The 20,482-nt window shown below is 44.2% G+C and overlaps 9 protein-coding genes across 9 annotated transcripts; 4 read left to right on the top strand and 5 right to left on the bottom strand.

Moving 5' to 3' along the window:
• Positions 1-773: 773 nt before the first annotated feature.
• Positions 774-1,806, bottom strand: GGI43DRAFT_430671 (uncharacterized protein; the record flags this gene model as incomplete). Its single annotated transcript, XM_083209290.1, has 3 exons — positions 774-1,278; positions 1,332-1,348; positions 1,399-1,806. The coding sequence occupies 3 exons, from the start codon at positions 1,804-1,806 to the stop codon at positions 834-836; spliced, it is 870 nt and encodes a 289-aa protein (XP_083056308.1). The 3' UTR covers positions 774-833.
• A 3,353-nt stretch (positions 1,807-5,159) lies between these two features.
• GGI43DRAFT_416121 (Alpha/Beta hydrolase protein) lies at positions 5,160-6,205 on the top strand. The gene has a single exon (XM_083207238.1). It carries the CDS (start codon positions 5,228-5,230, stop codon positions 6,149-6,151), a length of 924 nt encoding a protein of 307 aa, XP_083056307.1. The 5' UTR covers positions 5,160-5,227; the 3' UTR covers positions 6,152-6,205.
• Positions 6,206-6,266: 61 nt separating this feature from the next.
• On the bottom strand, positions 6,267-8,610 carry GGI43DRAFT_416120 (Zn(II)2Cys6 transcription factor). Its single transcript, XM_083207237.1, has 5 exons — positions 8,462-8,610; positions 8,267-8,395; positions 7,551-8,202; positions 7,002-7,499; positions 6,267-6,946 (listed from the first exon to the last, which is right to left on the bottom strand). The coding sequence occupies exons 1-5, from the start codon at positions 8,518-8,520 to the stop codon at positions 6,287-6,289; spliced, it is 1,998 nt and encodes a 665-aa protein (XP_083056306.1). The 5' UTR covers positions 8,521-8,610; the 3' UTR covers positions 6,267-6,286.
• A 410-nt stretch (positions 8,611-9,020) lies between these two features.
• Positions 9,021-10,264, top strand: GGI43DRAFT_416117 (Pyruvate/Phosphoenolpyruvate kinase-like domain-containing protein). Its single transcript, XM_083207236.1, has 4 exons — positions 9,021-9,333; positions 9,384-9,535; positions 9,588-9,823; positions 9,878-10,264. The coding sequence occupies exons 1-4, from the start codon at positions 9,202-9,204 to the stop codon at positions 10,138-10,140; spliced, it is 783 nt and encodes a 260-aa protein (XP_083056305.1). The 5' UTR covers positions 9,021-9,201; the 3' UTR covers positions 10,141-10,264.
• Positions 10,265-10,298: 34 nt separating this feature from the next.
• GGI43DRAFT_222390 (ribonuclease E inhibitor RraA/Dimethylmenaquinone methyltransferase) lies at positions 10,299-12,060 on the bottom strand. The gene has a single exon (XM_083200379.1). It carries the CDS (start codon positions 11,912-11,914, stop codon positions 10,547-10,549), a length of 1,368 nt encoding a protein of 455 aa, XP_083056304.1. The 5' UTR covers positions 11,915-12,060; the 3' UTR covers positions 10,299-10,546.
• A 316-nt stretch (positions 12,061-12,376) lies between these two features.
• GGI43DRAFT_387742 (pyridoxal phosphate-dependent transferase) lies at positions 12,377-13,643 on the top strand (the record flags this gene model as incomplete). Its single annotated transcript, XM_083203976.1, has 4 exons — positions 12,377-12,535; positions 12,589-13,082; positions 13,135-13,531; positions 13,614-13,643. The coding sequence occupies 4 exons, from the start codon at positions 12,377-12,379 to the stop codon at positions 13,641-13,643; spliced, it is 1,080 nt and encodes a 359-aa protein (XP_083056303.1).
• A 124-nt stretch (positions 13,644-13,767) lies between these two features.
• Positions 13,768-15,690, bottom strand: GGI43DRAFT_222400 (uncharacterized protein). Its single transcript, XM_083200380.1, has 3 exons — positions 15,288-15,690; positions 14,340-15,227; positions 13,768-14,281 (listed from the first exon to the last, which is right to left on the bottom strand). Exons 1-3 carry the CDS (start codon positions 15,598-15,600, stop codon positions 14,112-14,114), a joined length of 1,371 nt encoding a protein of 456 aa, XP_083056302.1. The 5' UTR covers positions 15,601-15,690; the 3' UTR covers positions 13,768-14,111.
• A 194-nt stretch (positions 15,691-15,884) lies between these two features.
• Positions 15,885-18,243, top strand: GGI43DRAFT_222385 (major facilitator superfamily domain-containing protein). The gene is made up of 11 exons (XM_083200378.1): positions 15,885-16,282; positions 16,336-16,427; positions 16,479-16,606; positions 16,657-16,811; positions 16,873-16,918; positions 16,976-17,234; positions 17,290-17,323; positions 17,376-17,626; positions 17,679-17,803; positions 17,855-17,908; positions 17,966-18,243. Exons 1-11 carry the CDS (start codon positions 16,010-16,012, stop codon positions 18,145-18,147), a joined length of 1,599 nt encoding a protein of 532 aa, XP_083056301.1. The 5' UTR covers positions 15,885-16,009; the 3' UTR covers positions 18,148-18,243.
• Positions 18,244-18,904: 661 nt separating this feature from the next.
• Positions 18,905-19,447, bottom strand: GGI43DRAFT_430668 (uncharacterized protein; the record flags this gene model as incomplete). Its single annotated transcript, XM_083209289.1, has 1 exon — positions 18,905-19,447. The coding sequence occupies one exon, from the start codon at positions 19,445-19,447 to the stop codon at positions 19,115-19,117; it is 333 nt and encodes a 110-aa protein (XP_083056300.1). The 3' UTR covers positions 18,905-19,114.
• Positions 19,448-20,482: the final 1,035 nt, after the last annotated feature.

The following is a 20,482-nucleotide window of genomic DNA, read 5'->3' as shown; positions in this document are numbered from 1 at the left end:
AATAAGGTTATATAATCAATATATTAACGACTAGCATTTTAAAATTCAACGTAAATTAATTTTTATAGACAGAACTGTATTATCAAACATTTAAGCTAATACAAAACATACTCCATTAGCAATTCTGACAGAGTTAGCCTTCTCCACGTTTTTACACAATCCGCCAACTTCTTGTTCCTGCTCTAGAGTCCAATCTACTGTTCGCCCGATATCGTTAAGCTGCATGCCCTTATATAAAAGACCATTGTATGTAAACAAGGCATTATGGTTTCCTAACCAGGACTTAGGCTCCATCCTCCAATGAATCTTGGGGAGAAAGCTGGGAATGATCGTGGATCCGCACCTTGAACGTGTTGTCGGACATACGAAGCTTATCATCCGCGTGCTCTATACCGCATCTATTATGATCGCACTGGAATATACCATCGTTAAGTACCTGAAAATCCAAGACATTAGGGTGACAGATGATCGCAACGAGTTTAAGATGCGAGTGTGGTCATCTGACTTGAAATCGAAGCCAACAAACAAACTCAATTACTACTTTAACTTTTTATTTAAGTTTAAAACATTAAAATAATTCATTTTTAGATATCTGTTGGCTCCATTGTTAGTAGCTAACTGTAAAGTGAAGCCTCGCTGTTGGATACCAAAAGTCAGGCCAATAGATAGCTAAAAATAAAAGATAGCTTGAGATATTAAAGCAGAAGCTACAAGCTAAAAATAGAAACCTGAATTAGTAATTTTTCTATCGCATCTTTTCTATTGCATCAAGGGAAATGGACATGCATACAAGGTAAATTTCGAGATACATAACCGGCTAACGGTTAAGAGCCCTAGTTCCATTGGAGAATTTCGGTGTATGACTTTGTGTGCGAAGTTTCATCGCGTCGCAGTTTAGTACGAGTGTCGACGTGAAAGCAGCCATCCTTTGTGCTCTGGCTACAAAGAGGCATGAGTTCTCTCGTGGCCATATCACAGAACACACCTTCAGCCACTGACACCAGATCTGGGCCACGAGAGGTTTTGCTCAAGCAAAGCTCCGTTGCATTGTGTGATGCAGCAGAGCTGATGACAAGCCTGGAGTCGAGCTTAGGAGTCGTATTGCGTTTAACTACTTCGCCGCCACTGGGGGTGTAGGAGCGCAGCGCTGGATAGCCACAGTATGAGCTGGGGTTCGTGCCTTGGTTGTTTGATCCGAACCAGGGCCAGCCTATCAACAGGCTCTGATCATTAATGCCATTGGTATCGTCGCCGTCAATCCAGGTACATCGAGGTGCACTGTACATATAGTCAGCTTATGAGATTGAGTCATGCGGTTAAGGAGGCCATACTATCCGCCACTGTTAACCTGTAGAGAAAGATTAGCGAGGACTTGCGCAATTTTGGTGGTATTCTTACATAAACGCTTCCATAATACCATGGCAATCCGCAGAGGTATCCCCAGTCTCCAACCCAGCCATATTGGCCACCGTCAACCCAACTAGTGGAGGCATAAGACACGCAAACGGCATCATTTGAGGAGTATATTTGAGCAAACACAGCTTGCTCCTGGCCAGACTGTTCGATAGAAAAATCTTGGTAGCCACCGCTGGAAACGTAGCCACCATCAGTCTGGCCTATGAGGTTCTGGTTGTTGTCATATATGCGTATCATAGAGATGGTCCCATCGGCTCCGCTAAGTCCATTTCCGTTAAGTGCAGCCTCCACTCGCACTGTGGAATAGGACGCCTGCGAGCCTGGAATCAGAGATTCCAAGAATTGAAACATCGAAACCGCATCGTTGATCCAACCGACAGCTTCAGCCATTTTGATCAAAAGTTCAGAATAGAATCAGTAAGCAATAAGCTGTGAATTATGAAAGCAGAGTTGCTTGATGCCGGGCAGAATCAGAAGGTTGGACGATGTTCGACTTTTTTATACTTCTCCCTCCACCATATGGAAGCAGTGTTCACCTATCATGCCGGTATGGAGCTGAAATTCTTATCTAAAATTTCTCTTTCTCAGTATATTACAGGCAAACCATTCGAAGCTAATGCTATACGATCTCTCTCTCAGTCACTGCTTGCCACATTGGGAAAAGTTAACACTCTGAGCTACAGTTTGCATAACATCGCCTTTGATGAGCTTTGAAGAGATTGTCGAAGTGTTAACTCAAGTTGAGATCAAGCAATGAGCTTCTGGTAAACCATATCTGGTAATATACTTCAATTCTGATGGATTACTTGCAAGGGGCTTTCAAGGTTCATACAGAAAGGGTATGCCGGCCTCACTCATGTGCCTAAAACGGAATCACGAAAATGTACGGGGTCAATCTATCTATGCAGCCATGGTATTAAGGTGTTTTGGATAGATAGACTAGTGAGCACTTGCCGTTGGTCAAACATATAGCTGGATCGTGTAACTGCATGAGATAGTAAAGCTCTTATGCACCTTGGTGCCTAGAATTAGTCTCATAGCTGTCACTTCTCACCGTCTATTGTCTAATAAGACGTGCTCGGTAAATACAGCTTATGGTCACTTGGTGGTTTGTCAAATATTCAACTACTCTATATACCTCTATATGATAGCAAAGCACTTTTGTATCGCGGTCTCCGAGACTAGTCCTTGTGCGATGACTGGGCTTCGCATCATCTCTAACCTACCCAATCCATTGAGACAGGTGCTTCTCCATCTAGCCTGATAGAAGATCGGCGTTCGGCTTCTGGGAATTTGTTTTGCTCTATTACCTACTACAGACTGTGATAGAAACTGCTACTATGCTCCAAACCTAGTCCCAGTGTGCTAATCAGCGCTCCATGTCTCTTCCCGGTTCATTCATTGGGATTAATGCCTCAGCTAGTTCTAGCAGAATTGGAACGCGCATAAAATACAAAATGCCGTTATTGTGACAGTAGGTCTTTTAGCAGCTAGCCTATATAAAGGGACAATCTACCGCCGACTTTCTGTAATAAACTCAAACTTCCTCACTCTGAATAATTCTTTCCACCTGGAGACCTTTGCACTTACGCTGCTCGCATCTTTTCCTTAACAATGAAAGTTATTACCATCTCACTCATAGCCGCTGTGGCTTTTGTGGCTCACATTCGTGCGCAAGATCCAGTTGTTGGAGTACGAATCATGAAAACATATCATTTGACATGATTGACTGATAATCTACAGATATGCGGCGTGGAGGACAATGTTTGTTTTCTCGGATCATCCATCTTGGATTGTAGTAGTGGCCGTGTAAGTACCTTGTTCATCCATATCAGCTAGACACTAATAGAGACGCGTTTGTCGACAGTGTTCGAAAGATGAGAATCCTTGCTACGAGTATCTGCCAGATGAAGGTAGCCCGCTCGAAGTGCGCTGCTACTAATCACACTTCAGCTAGCGCTGGATGTTTACAGTTACTATTTGCGTTCTCATAGCGACTGCCGGCGGATCTTGATATAAGGATGCTGTCGTGTAAACTCTCTTTCAGAAGCCTGTTTGCCAAGATCTCCGATAGTTCTTTTGTGTTAGCTTGGGGCGGGTGGCTACCTGTGAGCAAGGGGTGCAGTTTCATTACTAATTTAGTACCTAAAAACCAGTTTATTAGCTTTCATATTGTTACAAGTTTGAACACGACAACACTAATAAGGTCGGGTTTTAGTTATTCAGTTATCAATGAAAATACCTTTTTTAAAAACACATAAATGATATACTAATGGGGAAAGTAAATAGGTTTCTGTAATGGTCAAAAACATATTACAGTAACAATAAAGCTACAAAATACAAATACCAAGTATACAGTGAAAATGAAACATATGTATGCTTTCTATACATGTATTGTATTATATAAAAACTATTTAAGCTACTAATTTAGTTTAAAAATAATATATGCATAATGTAACTAATTTATTTATTCCAATGCTAAGTAAAACTGATAAAACTCTTTTTTTAGCAACTAAATACTAAATTAGCTTGCAAAGCAACGAAGTACTAAACTAGCTTGTAGTAAACAAACGGAACACGAAAAACGACAAACGAAATGCGAAATGCGAAATACGAATTTTACAGCCCTGTCGTAGGCCAACGCAAAGAGGTAGAGAAATAGAGGCCCACAAAATTTACCCAGCAGTTTGAATAGCCGCTGTATGTGGACCGTTTTGTAAGGTGACTGTCCTTGTGACATATCGAGCCGCAACGATCATACATATGGCAAGTCTGGCTAAAATGTCACGGACCTTTGTTGCCCATTTTACTTTTCAAGCAACTGCTTAGCTAGCAGGCTCTCCTACCTACAAAATCACCATATTTATGACCGGCTCTCGAGTTCTCGGGACAGAAGCTGTGATGCTGTAGTACGGCTTTGCAACATGGCTTCAAAGTTTGAGGGACAGCCAGAAACACCACGAAATCACGTTGGCCTCTATCGCACCTTCTTACAGAGAAAAAGGGTTAACCGTGGTCTTGCAATGGTGAAACTCTCCGATTATAAAGTAGTTCGGGCCTTCGATGATGCAATCAAAGGAGTATCAGCGCTTACTGCTATTAGAAAAAGCCCAGATGTAAATGCAAGTAATGGATTGGCGGTGAGCGTTATATATACGGCAAGATGGGCGATGACTTGATCCTGTTTGACATTATATAAAGTTGATAGAGGTCAAGTAGATAACTAGATATATAACTAATATATGATAACAATACCGCATATATTTTAAATATAAAACTATCTGCTTATTCTGCTGCGAGTTATCATATAATTCAACAAAAAGTAAAGCTATCAAAGCAGTATCAGGGGGTATAATTTAACAAAAAGATCACATGCATCTTGTATCACTATAGGTACTTTAAAGCTATTGGCTCTGTTCTCCCTTGTAGGGAACTGATTGCCAAGATATTAAAAACAGGTCTCGTTATTCAAGAAATAAACTTCCAGAGTTCATTCCTGAAATCTTCAAACGTACTGTTTTGGATTAATAACTTTAATATTCTATATCTAGCATTTTCTAACGATCGGAGTGAAATGTCTTCCAATAGGCTCGGTAATGGCGAAGACGCTGCTGTGTCCGATAGGCGTTTTTGGACCCAGGTGTGCCACCAGCTAGCAGCGGGCCTAAATAACTAGCGGCCTTGCAGGTAGGTTTATGTATTTTCGGCGCCTCGAAGATTTCGCCGAAGTTAGGTAATTAGCAGGGACCCAAGAAAATAACAGGCCCGCTTTGGAAAGGTGTATTAAAAGATTCACGTCTCCATCTAATGAATGCCTACATATAATAGCAAACTTTTTCTTATAAGGTTCTCGGATTCTAACATCAAAGCTTACCCAATGTCAGCTCTTATACGACAGGCACCAGCCTTTGGCGTTGTACATGAACGCCTCCGGCTTGAAATCGATGGAACCTTGGTAGACCTAGCACTTTTTCGACGAGCTGGTATATCCACGCCCATCTTATTTCTTCATGGCTGGGGTAGTTCAAAAGAAGATTACGTCGACATCCGACTTTATTCTGCATTCGATGGGCAGCCATTCATCGCATACGATGCACCTGGATGTGGTGAAACCTGGTGCGCAGATCTGTCGAAAGTGAATATTGCCTTCCTTGTTAAGACAGCTGAAGCAGTACTCCACCATTTTCAAATCTCGAAATTCCATGTCGTGGGACATTCCATGGGTGGTCTAACTGCACTTCAACTTGCGCACAGCAGCCCCAAATCCATCCGCAGCTTCGTCAATATTAAAGGCAATCTTGCGCCAGAAGATTGTTTTATTAGTCGACAAATATTTGATAGAAAAAGCGAGAATATCGATGAATTCCTCAGTGACTTCATCTCGGGGTGCCGCCAGTCTTCCTTCTACTCTATGCCATTGTATGCTGCTTCAATTCGAGAGCGCGTCCGCCCTGGCGCGATTAAAGGCATCTTCGAATCTATGGTGCAGTTATCAGACAATGGCGATCTTTTAACAAAATTTCTAAGCTTTTCGTTCCCAAAGGCTTTCATGTTTGGCGAACAACATGCGAGTCTCTCGTACCTCTCGGAACTAAAAGCGTCTGGGGTCGAACTAATGGAGATTCCGAAATCCGGTCATTTCCCTATGTATTCTAACCCTGTAGCTATGTGGTTATCTATACAGGATTTTATGCATAGAGCAGATAGTCGCAATGTCACTTCGCATCAGCCATGACAAATCGGCATACTATCTTAGTACAATGACTCGATAGACTTGCTAGACGGTTGGAGGAATGTATATATACAGTTAATAGCATCTATAGAACGTATTTTTCAGATTCTCATAACTAGAGTGATATTAAGCACTAATTCAATACAGCGTTTCTGGATCACTACTGGAAGCCATCATCGGCCAGTAAAGTCCTTCACCGCTGTCTAGGCTCAGCGATGCATTGATAAACTCTAGGTCGGGCATAGGCTGAGCAAGCAAATCGTGAAAAAAGGGTTCAGATAGTACCATATCTGCCGTTATATCTCCTGCTGCAGTCGTTGAAGCAAAATCTCTTTTTCTCATGCCCGCGCTGTCTATAAATGGTTCTGGCGAGCCATTCGCGCGCTGACCATGCATTCTCGTTTCAACAGAGGCAAAGAGAGATGTCATGGCATCCATATGTTGCTTGAACTCGGCAGCCACAAAATTGCCATTGTCTTTAAGCTGTGAGAGAAATTGCAGTGCTGTTTCAAAGCATTCCCTATCAGCTTGACCGCTCTTGCCATCAAGCAAGCTCGATATGGCTAAGACCGTAGCTGCAGTGAAGAGATATTGAGTATAAAAATAGTCGAACATCATAAAAGTCCCGCTTATCCATAAATTAGTAAGAATTTGGCATGAGTGTCGCGCAGACCGGATGCATGCATCAGATAGAGCGTTTGCAGAATCTGGAATTTCCGATGTTGATCCTGTGTCAACACCCTTAATACGTGTGCGAAAGACCTGAAGCAGAATTGGACGAGTGGCAAGTATCACAAGCTAAAAATATTGTTACTCACAGCCAATACCTCATAATCACTATGTGGGACCTTACCTGATTAAACAGTAGATAAAGAGATTCTGCTTTTTGGTCTGTGTCTCGCGCTGAATCCAGCTGCAATACCGAGGGGAGATCTTTGAGCCATTGATGGAGGTCTGATAGGCTATCGTGGACTCGTTGCGATACTGAGGCCTGCTGAGAGCTTTTGCCGTATATTGAGTGAGTTATACGCCCCGATATCTTCGCTAAGCCTATCATTGCGATTGAATAAGAACAGTCCTCAAAGTTGTTGTCCAAGAGTTTGTTCGACGGGAGGTCTACGTCAATATCGCTGTCAGGAATTGCCACCGGATACCCCAATTTGGTGGCCCACATTCTGTCAAAGGTATAGGCAGTCCACCAAACTCGGATCCTATGCTCACGCGCTGCAGGATCAGTAAGAAGAGGTTCGGGGACGTTGAAATTCAAGCCCATGATGATGGAAACTCGGACGGCAGAACCAGCTAGGCTGTACGCAGAATGTCGCCGATTGAGACAGAGAGAATAGTAAGACTAAGATACGGTGTTAATATAAAATTATATTAAATTCGTGGATTTGCGTACCAGTAAAAGCCACGTCTCTACCATTTCAATGGTTGGGCGCTCACTGGTGACGCGGAGAATTTTGGTGGCTTTAGCAAAGTACTCCAAGCCAGGGAAAGTTTTACACGCAGCAGGTGTTCGTGTTGAGTACATCTTTCCGATTGCAAATAGCGCCCAAAGCTTACTTTGAAGGAGAAAACCTATTGATCTTGGATGTTGCAGGCTCCGCTCGAGCTCCTCAACGACAGCACTACGGCAAACAATATGGTGCCAACGACCAAGGCACTTTAGGGCAGCGTTGACGAGAAGACGTGCCTCCGACGGGCTCGGCCATGCACAAGCAGCATCACCCAGTGCCAGAAGGTGATCATCGGCTGGGAAATTTACTCGAGGCAAATGGCTGTGTTCAGAATCAGACATTGCCTGGCGGAAGCGCGTCGCAAACGCCGAGTCCGAGGCTTCGGAGAGAAGGATAGGAGTGTGAGGAACAGCCATATCAATGAACCAAGGCGTCGCCGCCGCCTCGGGGATATCTATCGACGATGCTGCATCAGGGAGGTCTGCACCATGGCTGATTTCTACAGTATCTTTGGTTTGTGCATCAACTGGTGACCCTGATTGAGATGCACGACGCTGAAGTCGTTGGTTTTCTTCAATCAATTCGTCAATGTATCTATCCGGTCAGTATAAGCCGCAGTCTGTGATCTTGTCATGCCAGGGTATCCCGCGCAACTTACTGTTGGCTAACTTTTACTAATCTATCTCTTTGAGGATAAATACACTCTATAGCCTTGTTCGCCCGTTTACAGTTATTACAAGGTTGTCCTCCAGAGCATTTTACTCTTCGGGAATGGCATTTACGGCAGCTAATCATACATTGGGTGGTTAGCACAAGACCCTGATCAATTAATTACCAATGCAGTTTGCCATACGCTATTGATCTAGCCTTTGGCGCATATGGGGCTGTCATCGAAGACCCAGTGCCCAGCATATTATGCCTGGCTAGTTTTGGTATTGTATCAGTTATTGAACCCGACGCCGATATTACGATCGTGTCCGGTGACTAAGAGTGTCAAATACTGATTTGCAGGGAGAAGTTGATACAATGGAGAAAAAAAATCTTCTGAGCATGATGAATACGTCAAAGGCGGCATTAAGTCTCGGCATAGATACCTTTTTGCCGACAAAAAGTGGACTGGTTTTCGGTGAGTTGGTAAATATGCCGAAAAGCTAGTGCTAACTACATGTAGGTTAGATATTCTAAGTTCATTCGCGGGCGGCTTTAACGAAGGCAATCAAGGCGAAAAGGCAACCCAGCCGACACCAAATACAAGACGGCATAGCGGCACATAAAACATTCAATAAGTACCTAGGTACATATGCTTATGTTTTGCCTGTATGATGAATTGGGGTTTATCTAAGTACCAATTATTTCTTGTTTTCCTCTTTGGTTGCTCTGATTCCATTTCTGCCTGTATCTTTTGCGACCATTTCTTATTAGGGAATTGCTAACCAAAGCTTTACATTTTATTCTTACATCAGCATCACTAATTATTGTGCCATCCGCTTTTCTTTTTCTTTTCTCCTCATTTTAATTCTACCATTGCTTTGGAAAGGGCGAAATTTGTTTTTGAAAAATCCCGATTACTGCAGGGTATCTTACACACCAACTATGACGGCCGATATTCGGAATCCGCAATTACGCTTGCTCAATGCACTCAGAGCCAACTCAAAACCGATTATGACCTTTTTGGGGCTTCCGTCGTTTCGCACAGCTCAGATTGTAGCTCAAACTGGGGTTGATGTTAGCTCCTCTCATATGTTACGCTTAATTTCCTACTGACGACAGACAAGGGTATCATCATCGATTGCGAGCATGGGCACATTAGCGATGATTCTATGCATTCCTCAACTGCTGCTATTGCCGCCTTGGGTGTATCACCGCTTGTTCGTCTAAGAATGACCCACCCAGATTTAATCAAGAGAGCTCTGGATGCTGGGGCACAGTAAGCGACATACATCCCTTCCAATATGTATAGGTACTAAAATTGATGCAAGCGGTATTGTTGTGCCTCAGATCAATACTGCTGAAGAAGCCAAGGCTGTTGTGTCCCATTCAAAATTCCCTCCACGCGGATGTCGAGGGCAGGGCTCGGCATTTCCGGCTATTGCTCATGGTATCGACCTCCCTACGTACCTGAAAACTGCAAACGATACGCTGATTACCTGTCTTCAAATTGAATCGAAAGCCGGTGTTGAGAACGTTGACGCTATTTGTGCTGTACCTGGTGTCGGTCAGTGGTGAAACGCAAAAAGCCCTGAGAAGTATTGAACTAATTTTTTCCAAGATATGGTCTTTATCGGACCCAACGACCTTGCTTTATCAATTCTTGGTTATGTTCCTGCGAGAGGTGATGAGCCAGAGTTTGTCGACGCTATCGAAAAAATTGTAGTCGCAGCCCGAAAACATGGCAAATGGGTTGGCCGACTTTCAAACAACGGGGCGTCGTGCAAGGAACATTTGAAAGTGTTTGATACCGTGGCAATGGGCTACGATATAAGGGCAATCCAAAACTGGTATACAAGCGAATTGCAAGTTGCGCGATCATGATATATTCTAGAGTATGAACTTGTGCTAGAGAAGAATACGATCTTTACTTCACATACAGGGAGTCGTATATACACGCCCTAAATCTAGTTGTAAGAAATGGACTATATACTTAGGCATAATATCTAAAGGCTATAGGACAGGGATATACCCTAGAGCAACTTCACTGTAAAGTACATACCGTTCGAGTAAGAGAGAAACATGGACTAAATTAATGTAAACGTCTCAAGAATATTGTTCCTTATTAAGATCTTGTATAATGCCCGCGATATATAATAACCCTTCACAATTTAATAGCACAAGTTTATCTCGATTTGTAAAGTGGAAGAACCTTTTAGCCAACGATGCAACTTCGCTATTAACATCTCCTCAATTTGCACCAACCTGAAGAATATTTCATATTTATTCCTTATGTCTTCCGCTGCAACGTGTGATAACCGAGCTTTTGTCGTGCCTCAGAAATTGTGGCTCCTCCGGCGACCATTTCTCGGATACTGGCTTCGGTTTTCTCAATCCTTTGCGCCACTTCGGCTACCTCACGGGCTCGATCTCGTGGAATAATAACGATGCCGTTGGAATCCGCAACGACGATATCGCGCGGTTCAACACGTACCCTGCCAATTCCGATAGACTCATTGACACCCCCAACTTGAACTCTATCCTTGCCGGTTCGCATCCACCGTCCAGCGGTGAAGAGCGGATACTCATCGGAGATGACACGAGTTACATCGCGACATACGCCATCGATAACAGTTCCAGCAATGCCTCGCAAGCCGGCATACTGTGTCATAATATCACCCCAGACGGTGCAATCAGTGCGGCCGCTGTTGTCGATAACTACAACATCGCCTTCAGCGACGTCGTCGATGAAGTCACCAACACTTCCTGGCGGGTCGCTAGTGGGTACATAACGCACAGTGAAGGCCGGTCCCACAGTAACCTTTTTATAGCTGCACAAAGGCATGATGTTGAAGGCTTGTCCAGGAATACCAAGTTTGTCAAGCGCGTCAGAGACCCCAGGGGTATCTAACCCTGTGAATAGCGCTACCAACTCTTTATCGCTAGCACTGGCCTTCTTGGGGTTACCCGTCACGGATGCCACGCCTGCCTGAGACAACCTATCTTCGCGTATGGCTTCAAATTGCGTGTCGTGCATAACCTCTGACACTGGGTGACCCGCTCGAACAGCCTGAACCATACGAGCCTGGCGGTATTTGATCTTTTCACCAAATTCTAGAACCCCGCTGATGTGCTTGGCTGGGACAAACACCGTCCCGCAGGTATCAGCGATTACATAGTCGTCTTGGTGGACAGTAACGCCTCGCATCTCCAGCGGGTTTCCAGATTCGATTTGTATCATTCGATTGCGTGCGCTTATCATTGTAACGCCACGTCCATAAACTGGGTAACCGACCTCACGGCTGCCATCGATGTCGCGACTCACTCCATCGATGACGGTTCCGCGAATGCGTTTCTCTTTCGACGCATTGGAAACAATATCGCCCCAGCATGAAATACCATCTATTCCTCCAGAAATCACAAGAATACGATCATCTGTTTCTACCGCATCTATGACTGGAGTGAGTAGATGGGCTGTGGGAGTGGTATCAATTTTCGGGCCGACTTTTATTGTGCTGGCGCGTCCCACAATTTTGGGACAGTCCCAGAGTGGTAGTAGGCCGTACGTGGCTCCCTTGAGGTTGAGAAAATCCAAGGCATCAGACACGATAGTAGTGTCGAGAGCTGAAAGCCGGTCCAAAATGATGGATTGATTCATGGTATTGAATGCAACGGACTGTAAGGCGTCCAAATTAATGAATAAAAATGAAAACGAAGAAGAAAACAAGGGCCGGAAATGACCACTTTGAACAGGTAGAAAACAAGTGTTTTATAAAAAGAAAAGTCAGGTCCGCCTACACCTTAGACTAAGTGATGGTAGGTTTAATTGGCCAGCTCGATTCGGTGAAGATGCAAGGTAATCGAGGTAGCATCACGGCACTTAGGCTTAGGCTATTAAACTTGGGTCTACCGAATTGTCTCCACCACCGAACATCTGGCGTCGGCGTAAATGTTGTATAGCCGAAACTTGATTCGGCGGGATGAACTGAGGAGCGACTGGGTATACTCGTTGTCGCACGCAGCCGACTTACAGTGGTTTTTATATACTACATGTTCCTATACGAGAATCTTGTCGACAGCCCTATCTATTTCATTCAGCAGCATATTGAGTTACGCCACCATGTCGCTATTCGCAAATCTCCCCGAGGCAGCACCCGATGCCGCTTTTGCCTTGATCGAGGCATACAAGGCAGATAACTTCCCTTACAAAGTCGACCTCAGTCCCGGATTCTACCGTGATGAAGATGCGAGACCATGGATCTTGCCATCTGTAGAGAAGGTAGCCTTAACTATCGCTGCCTGGCAATCGCTGCTTTTACTTACTTTATTTAGTCTAAACAATGTCTAATGAGTGACTCGACTATAAATCACGAACATTTGCCTCTTCTCGGGCATACCGCTCTACTCCAAAATGCCCAAAGCCTCTTATTCGGTGCAGCATGCGAGGATACCGCAACGATCGCCTCCATCCAGACCATCGCGGGCACTGGGGCAAATCATCTTGGAGCTTTGTTTCTGGCCAGGGCTCGCCGCCCTCGAACCGTTTGGATATCAGACCCCTCGTGGATCAATCATCAAGAAATTTGGCAGTGGGTAGACAGCGGAATTGAGCGTCAAACATACCCATACTTCGATAAGCAATCGTTCACCATCGATTTCGAAGGCATGATATCGAACCTCAAGCTCAAAGCTAGACAGGGTGACGTTGTTATCTTGCATGGTTGTGCACATAACCCTACCGGGATTGATTTCACAAGAGATCAATGGAAGGCCGTGGCTGATGTCTGCGAACAGAAGAAGCTTGTTCCCTTTTTTGACGTTGCCTAGTAAGTGGTGTTAGTAAGTTCCAACCAGATGTATGGGCTAATATATATGTAGCCAGGGCTTTGCTACCGGAGATTTAGCAGAAGATGCCTGGTCGGTACGCCACTTCTTCCATAACACATCGCTGGAAATGTTGGTAGCTCAATCATTCTCGAAAAACTTCGGTCTGTACGGCGAGCGTGTGGGTGTACTTCACGTTGTATGCCGGACGGAAATCGCCAGATCCAAGACTCTGAGCATGCTTTCACGACTATCTCGCGCTGAGATAACAACCTCCCCTGTTAATGGAGCCAGGATTGTGGCAAAAGTACTTGGAGACGCAGACTTGAAGCAACAGTGGCAAAGGGATTTGCTCCACATGAGCGGCCGTATGAAGTCAATGCGAAAAAGACTAGTAGACGCGCTCTTGAAATACCAAACACCAGGTTCTTGGGATCACATATTGACAGATGTAAGCAATTTGATGTCATTGAATATGATATATTATATAAAGCTGCTGACATGTTTGGAGATTGGAATGTTTTCGATGACAGGCTTGCAACCAAATCAAATTCAAGCATTGAGAGAGATCTATCACATATATCTTATGCCGTCGGGAAGAATATCCGTAACAGGCTGTACGTACCTAGTCTTTTCCTATAATATATTTACTATAATACTAATCCCACCCAGTGACAGAACACAATGTAGAGTATGTTGCAATATCAATTTATAAAGTGCTTACTACTGTCGAGTGTACATAAATACCATGCTATAGTGTACATCTTGACCAAGCCAATAGATAATTTATTTTTTATATAAATGGTGCTATATTACGAAACATTACCATTGTTTCCTTGCCAACCTCAGGCATATTGTTCACTCTTAACAACTTTGGGTTTAATTTATTTCCAATACCAGTATAGAGTTTCACGCTCTATATCCTCCATGCGTAAACATCTTCAAAGTATGTTCAGCTATACCTCATATGTGACCGTCCGCAAAACAATACTCTAAATAGACTTATATAATTCTAATGATGGAAGAAAATCCTAAAACATAACCCTTTCTATAGTTTCGCGTCGGAGGACTTCGGCGTCCTCCGGAAGTAAAAAGCCAGCTCGTACCTGTTTGCTAATAGCCAACCCGGCAAGACCGCGATAGTTGGCTACTGTGCCATATAGCTTCTGTAAAATTTGAGGTGTAAAAGCCCATTCAGAACCTATTATTGGGCTGTTAACCAACTTCATAAAAAGATAGCAATTAAGATAACAACGTACCACAGTACCAGTTTGGTCGACCCTTGGGGGTAGCCGCAACAATACGAGACAGTGGCACGTCTGTATACAATGACCTTACTCCTCCCATCGCATTGCCATATTCATCTCGAGCAATCTCATCACTCAAGCCAATCGTTTGTATAGTAGAGCCAGAGGGAGGGGGAATAGCCTTATTGCTAGTCCAGCGTTCCATTGCATCGAACACAGCGTGGTAAATAAAAGAGTTGGGAAACGTACTCCATTTGGCACCATTGAGCTCTGCGACTGACCATCGCTTGATATCAATGTCTGAAGGGTATCGGGATTCACGATGAGCCATGCCTGCTATCTCATAGAGGCGGAAGGAATCGCTGTCGGCCCGCCGATGAGAGACACCGAGTATCTGACCGCTGACCCCACACGGCAGTCGAACAGACTGGAACTCTGATTCGCCTAGAAGTTCAATTATCTTGGCTCCTGGAACATCTGGTAAGGCTGCCCCTCCAGACTGACATGGAATAAACGCTTCAAATGGGAGACCGCCGTCAGGCAGTCTGAGATGGGACGAATGTGTAATGAATCGCCGGGTAACGCCTCCTGTTTGAGACAAGCCTGTCAAGATTACTCTGGTGGCTGCGATGCCTAATTTTCCGGAACGGAGGGCATAGGAAGCCGCTGTAATAATCTCTGGAGATTGAGTCGTCGCAGGCCACCACTTCTTTTTAAAATCAATATATGATTGCTCCAGCATCTCCCGTGTAACATTTGTCATGAATGGTATAGTATCCATAAAATCATCTGCAAGGGGGCCTTCGATGAAATGCATGTTCTTGTATCGTTCGGGATCGAGATTCTTGATCTTGCCAATCGCTGAAGGAGACTGTGAATCAACCTCGAGCCATGCATGTCCTGTTCCAATTCCCTGTCAGCTGCTGCTAAAAGTATACCTAGTCGGATACGTGGTCTCACCTTTTCTCATTAACCAGCGGTTTATATGGCGCCAAATGCTTGTCCCTCCCCATAGATGCGATGGCTCTTCCACGACCAACCCGCTGAATTGGGCCGAGTCTGCGGGGCACCGTAAAAGAAGGCGAGTACAATAAGGCTCACCAGCAGCCATACCACTCATAAGATATTCACGGCTGACATATCCATATTCAGGGAGCAAATCAACATGATAGGGTTCTAGAACCACAGGCTGCGAGGTTTCCACGTCGGAAAGATGTGTGATTTGCGGCTCAAGGACGCGCTCTTCTGCGGGTTGTGTCTTGCTGATTGCCATTGTGAATGGATAATACCATGAGATCAGCTATAGTTAAATTCTCTGTTTCAAAGGTGCTTTCGCCCATAAGAACATATGCAGCGATACTGGGGTGTTTATCTCTCTCGACTGCTCCCACGACTTACACAAAGCTGTAGCCGACAAGATCACATGACCTCGATATCGCTTGTCGGCAAAGCCAGCGACGCCACGGCTGGGATAAGACTGGAATGGAGGAGCCGACAAGATCACGTGAATCAAAGAGCCGATACTATCGGCTCTAAACTCGCCATTAACAATAGACTATTGCTTTCAGCTTCATGGGAATGACAGCACTAACATGCCTCGAACAAGCTGAAGAATTACTTTAATATGCATCTCTTCCACTATCTTTTCGTCGCCCGATAAATCACAGACGCTGCCATATTGAATGACTTTGCAGAAGTCTCACACTACGTTATTCATCATGACTACTACGGACATCTCTGCCACAAGGCATTCGACAGAATCTGGAAACATGGACAAAGAAGACGCTCATGTGCCCACCAATCATGTTGAAGATATTACCATGGGTGAATATATGGATAGAAAACTCACAAACGAGTCTGAACAGGTCTTCTTTACCGAAGAAGAAGCAGCTCGTGTCAAAAGGAAGATAGACTTCATCATCTTGCCTCTTCTGTGTGGCTGTTACATTTTCTCTGTTCGTCACTTCTCTATGGTGACTACCGATTAATGCTGACCTTCTTTTTGTAGTTTCTGGATAAGACTCTTATCAACTATAGTTCAATCTTTGGTCTGAAACAGTCACTTAATCTTCATGGCTCACAATTTAGCTGGCTGGGAAGGTCAGACACCTCGCCATTTTGCCTTTCACAATGAAGCTAATGACCCCACAGCATCTTTTATATTGGTTATATGATCGGGTCGATCGTATGGGCCAAAATCGTTCACAAATGGCCACAACATACGGGGAAGCTTATTGCGTCAGCAGTCCTGGCTTGGTCAAGTATAGTGTTACTTACACGTATGTCGCAATTTCACGTCGATTCATTGCAGTGCTAAACTTTAACTTAGCCCTATGCTTTAACTTCGCGGGTATCGCGGCCGCACGATTTTTCCTTGGGCTGGTCGAGAGCATCATCGGACCAGTCTTCGTCATCGTCACAAGTAACTGGTGGACTCGACCGGAACAAGCATTCAGGACCGCCTTCTGGCTCGGTGGGACACCGGTACGTATTGTATCCTCAGTTTGTTTTTTCATGCGTTATCATTGAATCTTACTATTTATAGATTGGAAATTTCTTTGGTGGTATCATCTCATACGGTCTTGGGTCAAGTAAGATCTTGATACTTGAAACTCCTATATGTTCAATCTCCCGCTAATGATCAGTAGTACATAACTCATCAATAGCTACGTGGAAGATTTTCTTCCTCTTCTTTGGCTCTTTCAGCTTCGTCTTTGCGCTTATACTGGCGTATCTTATGCCCGACAATTATGCCAATGCCAGGTGGCTCACTCCACGCGAGAGAGAAGTCGCAAGAGACAGAGTGAGGGATAATCAGACTGTCTCTACGGACAATCACTGGAAATGGTCTCAATTTGTGGAGGCATTGAGAGATCCCCAAACTACCTTCTTTTTTGTGACTGCAGTGTGAGCTATATATGCCTCCGTTATTTTGATACAGCGCTGACGAGTCTCCATACAGGGGCAACACTATGCCTTCAACATTTGCCAGCCAGGTCAGTGACCCATTATTGGCCATTATCCATGTAAAGCTAACCATCTATCTAGTTTTCGAGTCAAATTGTAGAAGGTTTCGGCTTCTCAGCCTTACAAACGACAATTATTTCCGCGTGTCCGGCTGCAGTCATTCAGCTTGGTACTTTCCTCATTTTCTCTTATATTGCATCTCATCACAACAATATTCGGCTTCTTCTTTCGATCTTGGTATCTATACCACCCTTGATAGGTGCATCTTTGCTTCATACACTCCCCGAAAGCAACCGAGCCGGCCGCCTGGCAGGTTATTATCTTACTTTTACGTCAGTACCATGGCCTAACCGACACAACTTGCATCAACTAACGTTTGACTAGACACACAATGTCCTTTACGCTTAGTACTGGATTAATGGCTTCTAACTATGCAGGAAACACGAAGAAATCGACTGCTTCTGGCATCATCTTCGCAGGATGGGCTGCTGGACTCATTGCGGGCCCTCGTAAGCATTTAAAAATAGGAATCTATGAATATTATCTAATCTACGTTTTAGAATTCTTTCTCGATAGCCAAGCACCAGTTTATGAGTTGGCCTTCAGAATGCTCAGTAGGTCTTTCATTTACAACGTTATATAATAACTGACATCTAATCTTTTGAAACTAGTGGGCTGCTATGCTTTGATGATCATTGTTCCGATTCTGCAGTACCTATGGTATAGACATGAAAATAATCGACGTGACGAGAAACTTGCTAGAGAGGGAGGTGGCGCAGATGAGGTACTTAGAACCGAATTTAGTGATAAGACAGACTTTGAGCGGTGGCAGACATTCAGGTATACTTTGTAATTAATTTTGTTTTATGCCCCAGCTGGGGTAATCTTTGAGTCATTCGAGCAAAGCAGCAAATTTTGCTTATCCATTTATTAAATTTATATTTATATCTGCCATATCGAAAAAGGATTTGGTGCTTACACAGTGAATTGAATTGTTATAAATTTCTAGAAGTGGGCTCTAAATGCCAAAGACAACTGTTTCGCATTTTTTAGATAATACGAATAATGCTTTCACAATCTTGATTCCGACAAAAATACATCCCGCTGCTGTCGCTTGAGAAGGTTTGGTTGCGCGAGATGCTACCTGGTAATCCAGCCTGACTTTAGCAGCAAAATTCTGTTCAAGTCTTCCTGACTGTATCCTAACTACAGCTTGAGTATTTACTCCTCTTAAAATATATCTAGTTCTTATGGGGAACATAATTTTTAAGGAACTAAGATCAACGGTCCTCAATTACGGGTTTCGTTTGTGGATATGCCGAACATAATGGCAGCGCACATAGAATCCCTGAGTGATATTCTTCGCTTAATTAGTGTCAATAAGAAGCCGCTGTTTAACACCTTCCGCTCCTGTATTTCCCAGCTTCACCGTCCCTAGGTTAGTCTCTTGGTATACGGCTTTAGCACAGCCTTCACAGAATATGGCTCTCGGGTCCTGTCTGCTTAGCATCCAACCTGCCGTCCATTTCAACAAAGTCCAAGCTGCTTTCAAAATACCAAGTCTGCAATCAAGATCGCAACAATAATAATCCCAACAATTTTCCTCTGGTGGACTATGCAAGAGTACTGAGTGTAAATAGTTGCATTTCGGGTCCCAAGCTTTCCTACAAGCGGCGTTATAGCTTGGTAGCTCTCATTAAGGTAAATAGATGCATCGCTATGAGGCGGGAGTATCATAGAACTGGCAGTAGTTGGGTTGTCGCATATAACTCCGCCAGTAGCTGATTAACATTTGGGAATCAGAGCTTAATTATAGGTGCTCACCTCTGCTGTGCTTGCTTATTGGACCATGCATACGTAAAACTTCCTCTTATCCAAAACCTGCCATTGGAGAGTGGTGGAGCAGTTGCCATAGCTTTCAAGGCGCCAGTCCAGTGAGTACTCAGCAGCCGGGTGCCCCACCATACACTCGCACGGGTGGTGTAGTTGTCACTGATGACAAATGGAGCCGTAGCAGGGAATGGGTAGCCCAGTGTAAGGTCGGAGTCAGTGAATTCAAGAATCATCGTCAGATCGACAAAGCCTATCTTTGTGGCATATACAGTGCACTCTACCGTAGCAGAGAGCTCTGAACTGCCCCAGGAAATGGCCATGGTAGCATCAGGTTGAATGTTAGATTGCGTAGTCGGATTTCAACACTCCTAGTTATGCACTCTTGAAGAGTGGTATTGAGATAGCTAAGTGATGGTAAAACATGTACGTACTTTCTTATAGACTTCAAAGTATAGTAAAAGCCCTGATTGGTTGTAAAGAACTGGTCTCCAACTGAAAGTTGGCGTGGCTCGCAATCAGGTTTGAAGGTGCTACCCTAGTTGAATGGGACTTTCATATACCACCTACGTAGGTCAGCCTTGGTATCTGTTTCACCTGTTAAAAGAATTCCTACTGGTTTAGCTCCTCTGACTTTGTGCCATTTGGATCATTAGTATAAACCGAAATAGTGTCGAAGGCATTGGCTCCGAGATTGAGGAATGAGAACACTACAAGTAAAATTATACCGCCCATAATAGTAACAGGAGTAAACCACCTGAATGGGTACTGCCTGGTAAGACCATATTCGAACCGTGGTTGATGCATAGTTGTCTGTGGAATAGTGCTCCTCAAACACGAGACATATGACGATGTTGAAGATGAAATATTCGGGGCAGCTTCCTAGGGCACCTGAGCATTAAAAGCTTTTAGGGAAATAGCCGAACATGTTTTCGCCATAGTAGTGCTCTTGCTGGGGGTTGCTAAGCAGGCCACACCCGTTATCGACCCCTGCAATGTGATGTGTATTTCACGCTCCTGTAGGCCCTTGTGATCTCTCACTTCGCAATGTACGCTCAGTAGCTCTTAACAGCAGTACCTGAAAGACACACAAAGCTAAGTGGGGGAACCATAGTCAAACTTTCAAGATCCACATCTACTACGAATGGATATATTGTGTATGGAAGTCGCCAAAGCATTAAGAAAATCTGCCGGCATCTAGAGGATTTCGGGCTGGATTCTTTTATGCAGCCAACTTGCACCTACCTAATGAAGGAAGGTGGAGGCTCTTAGATACTGGCGTACCAAGTGGCTAATCTAAGTTTGAAGCTGCTGAAACCGGCTGCTATTTAGTAGCAATCATTTCAATCGTCATCCTA

The sequence above is a fragment of the Trichoderma evansii genome (genome assembly GCF_050947405.1).
Source record: "Trichoderma evansii strain SZMC 28006 chromosome Unknown GGI43scaffold_27, whole genome shotgun sequence".
Taxonomy (NCBI): Eukaryota; Fungi; Ascomycota; class Sordariomycetes; order Hypocreales; family Hypocreaceae; genus Trichoderma; species Trichoderma evansii.
Note: the sequence above shows the minus strand (reverse complement) of the source record. Positions and strands in the feature narration are given on the sequence as shown.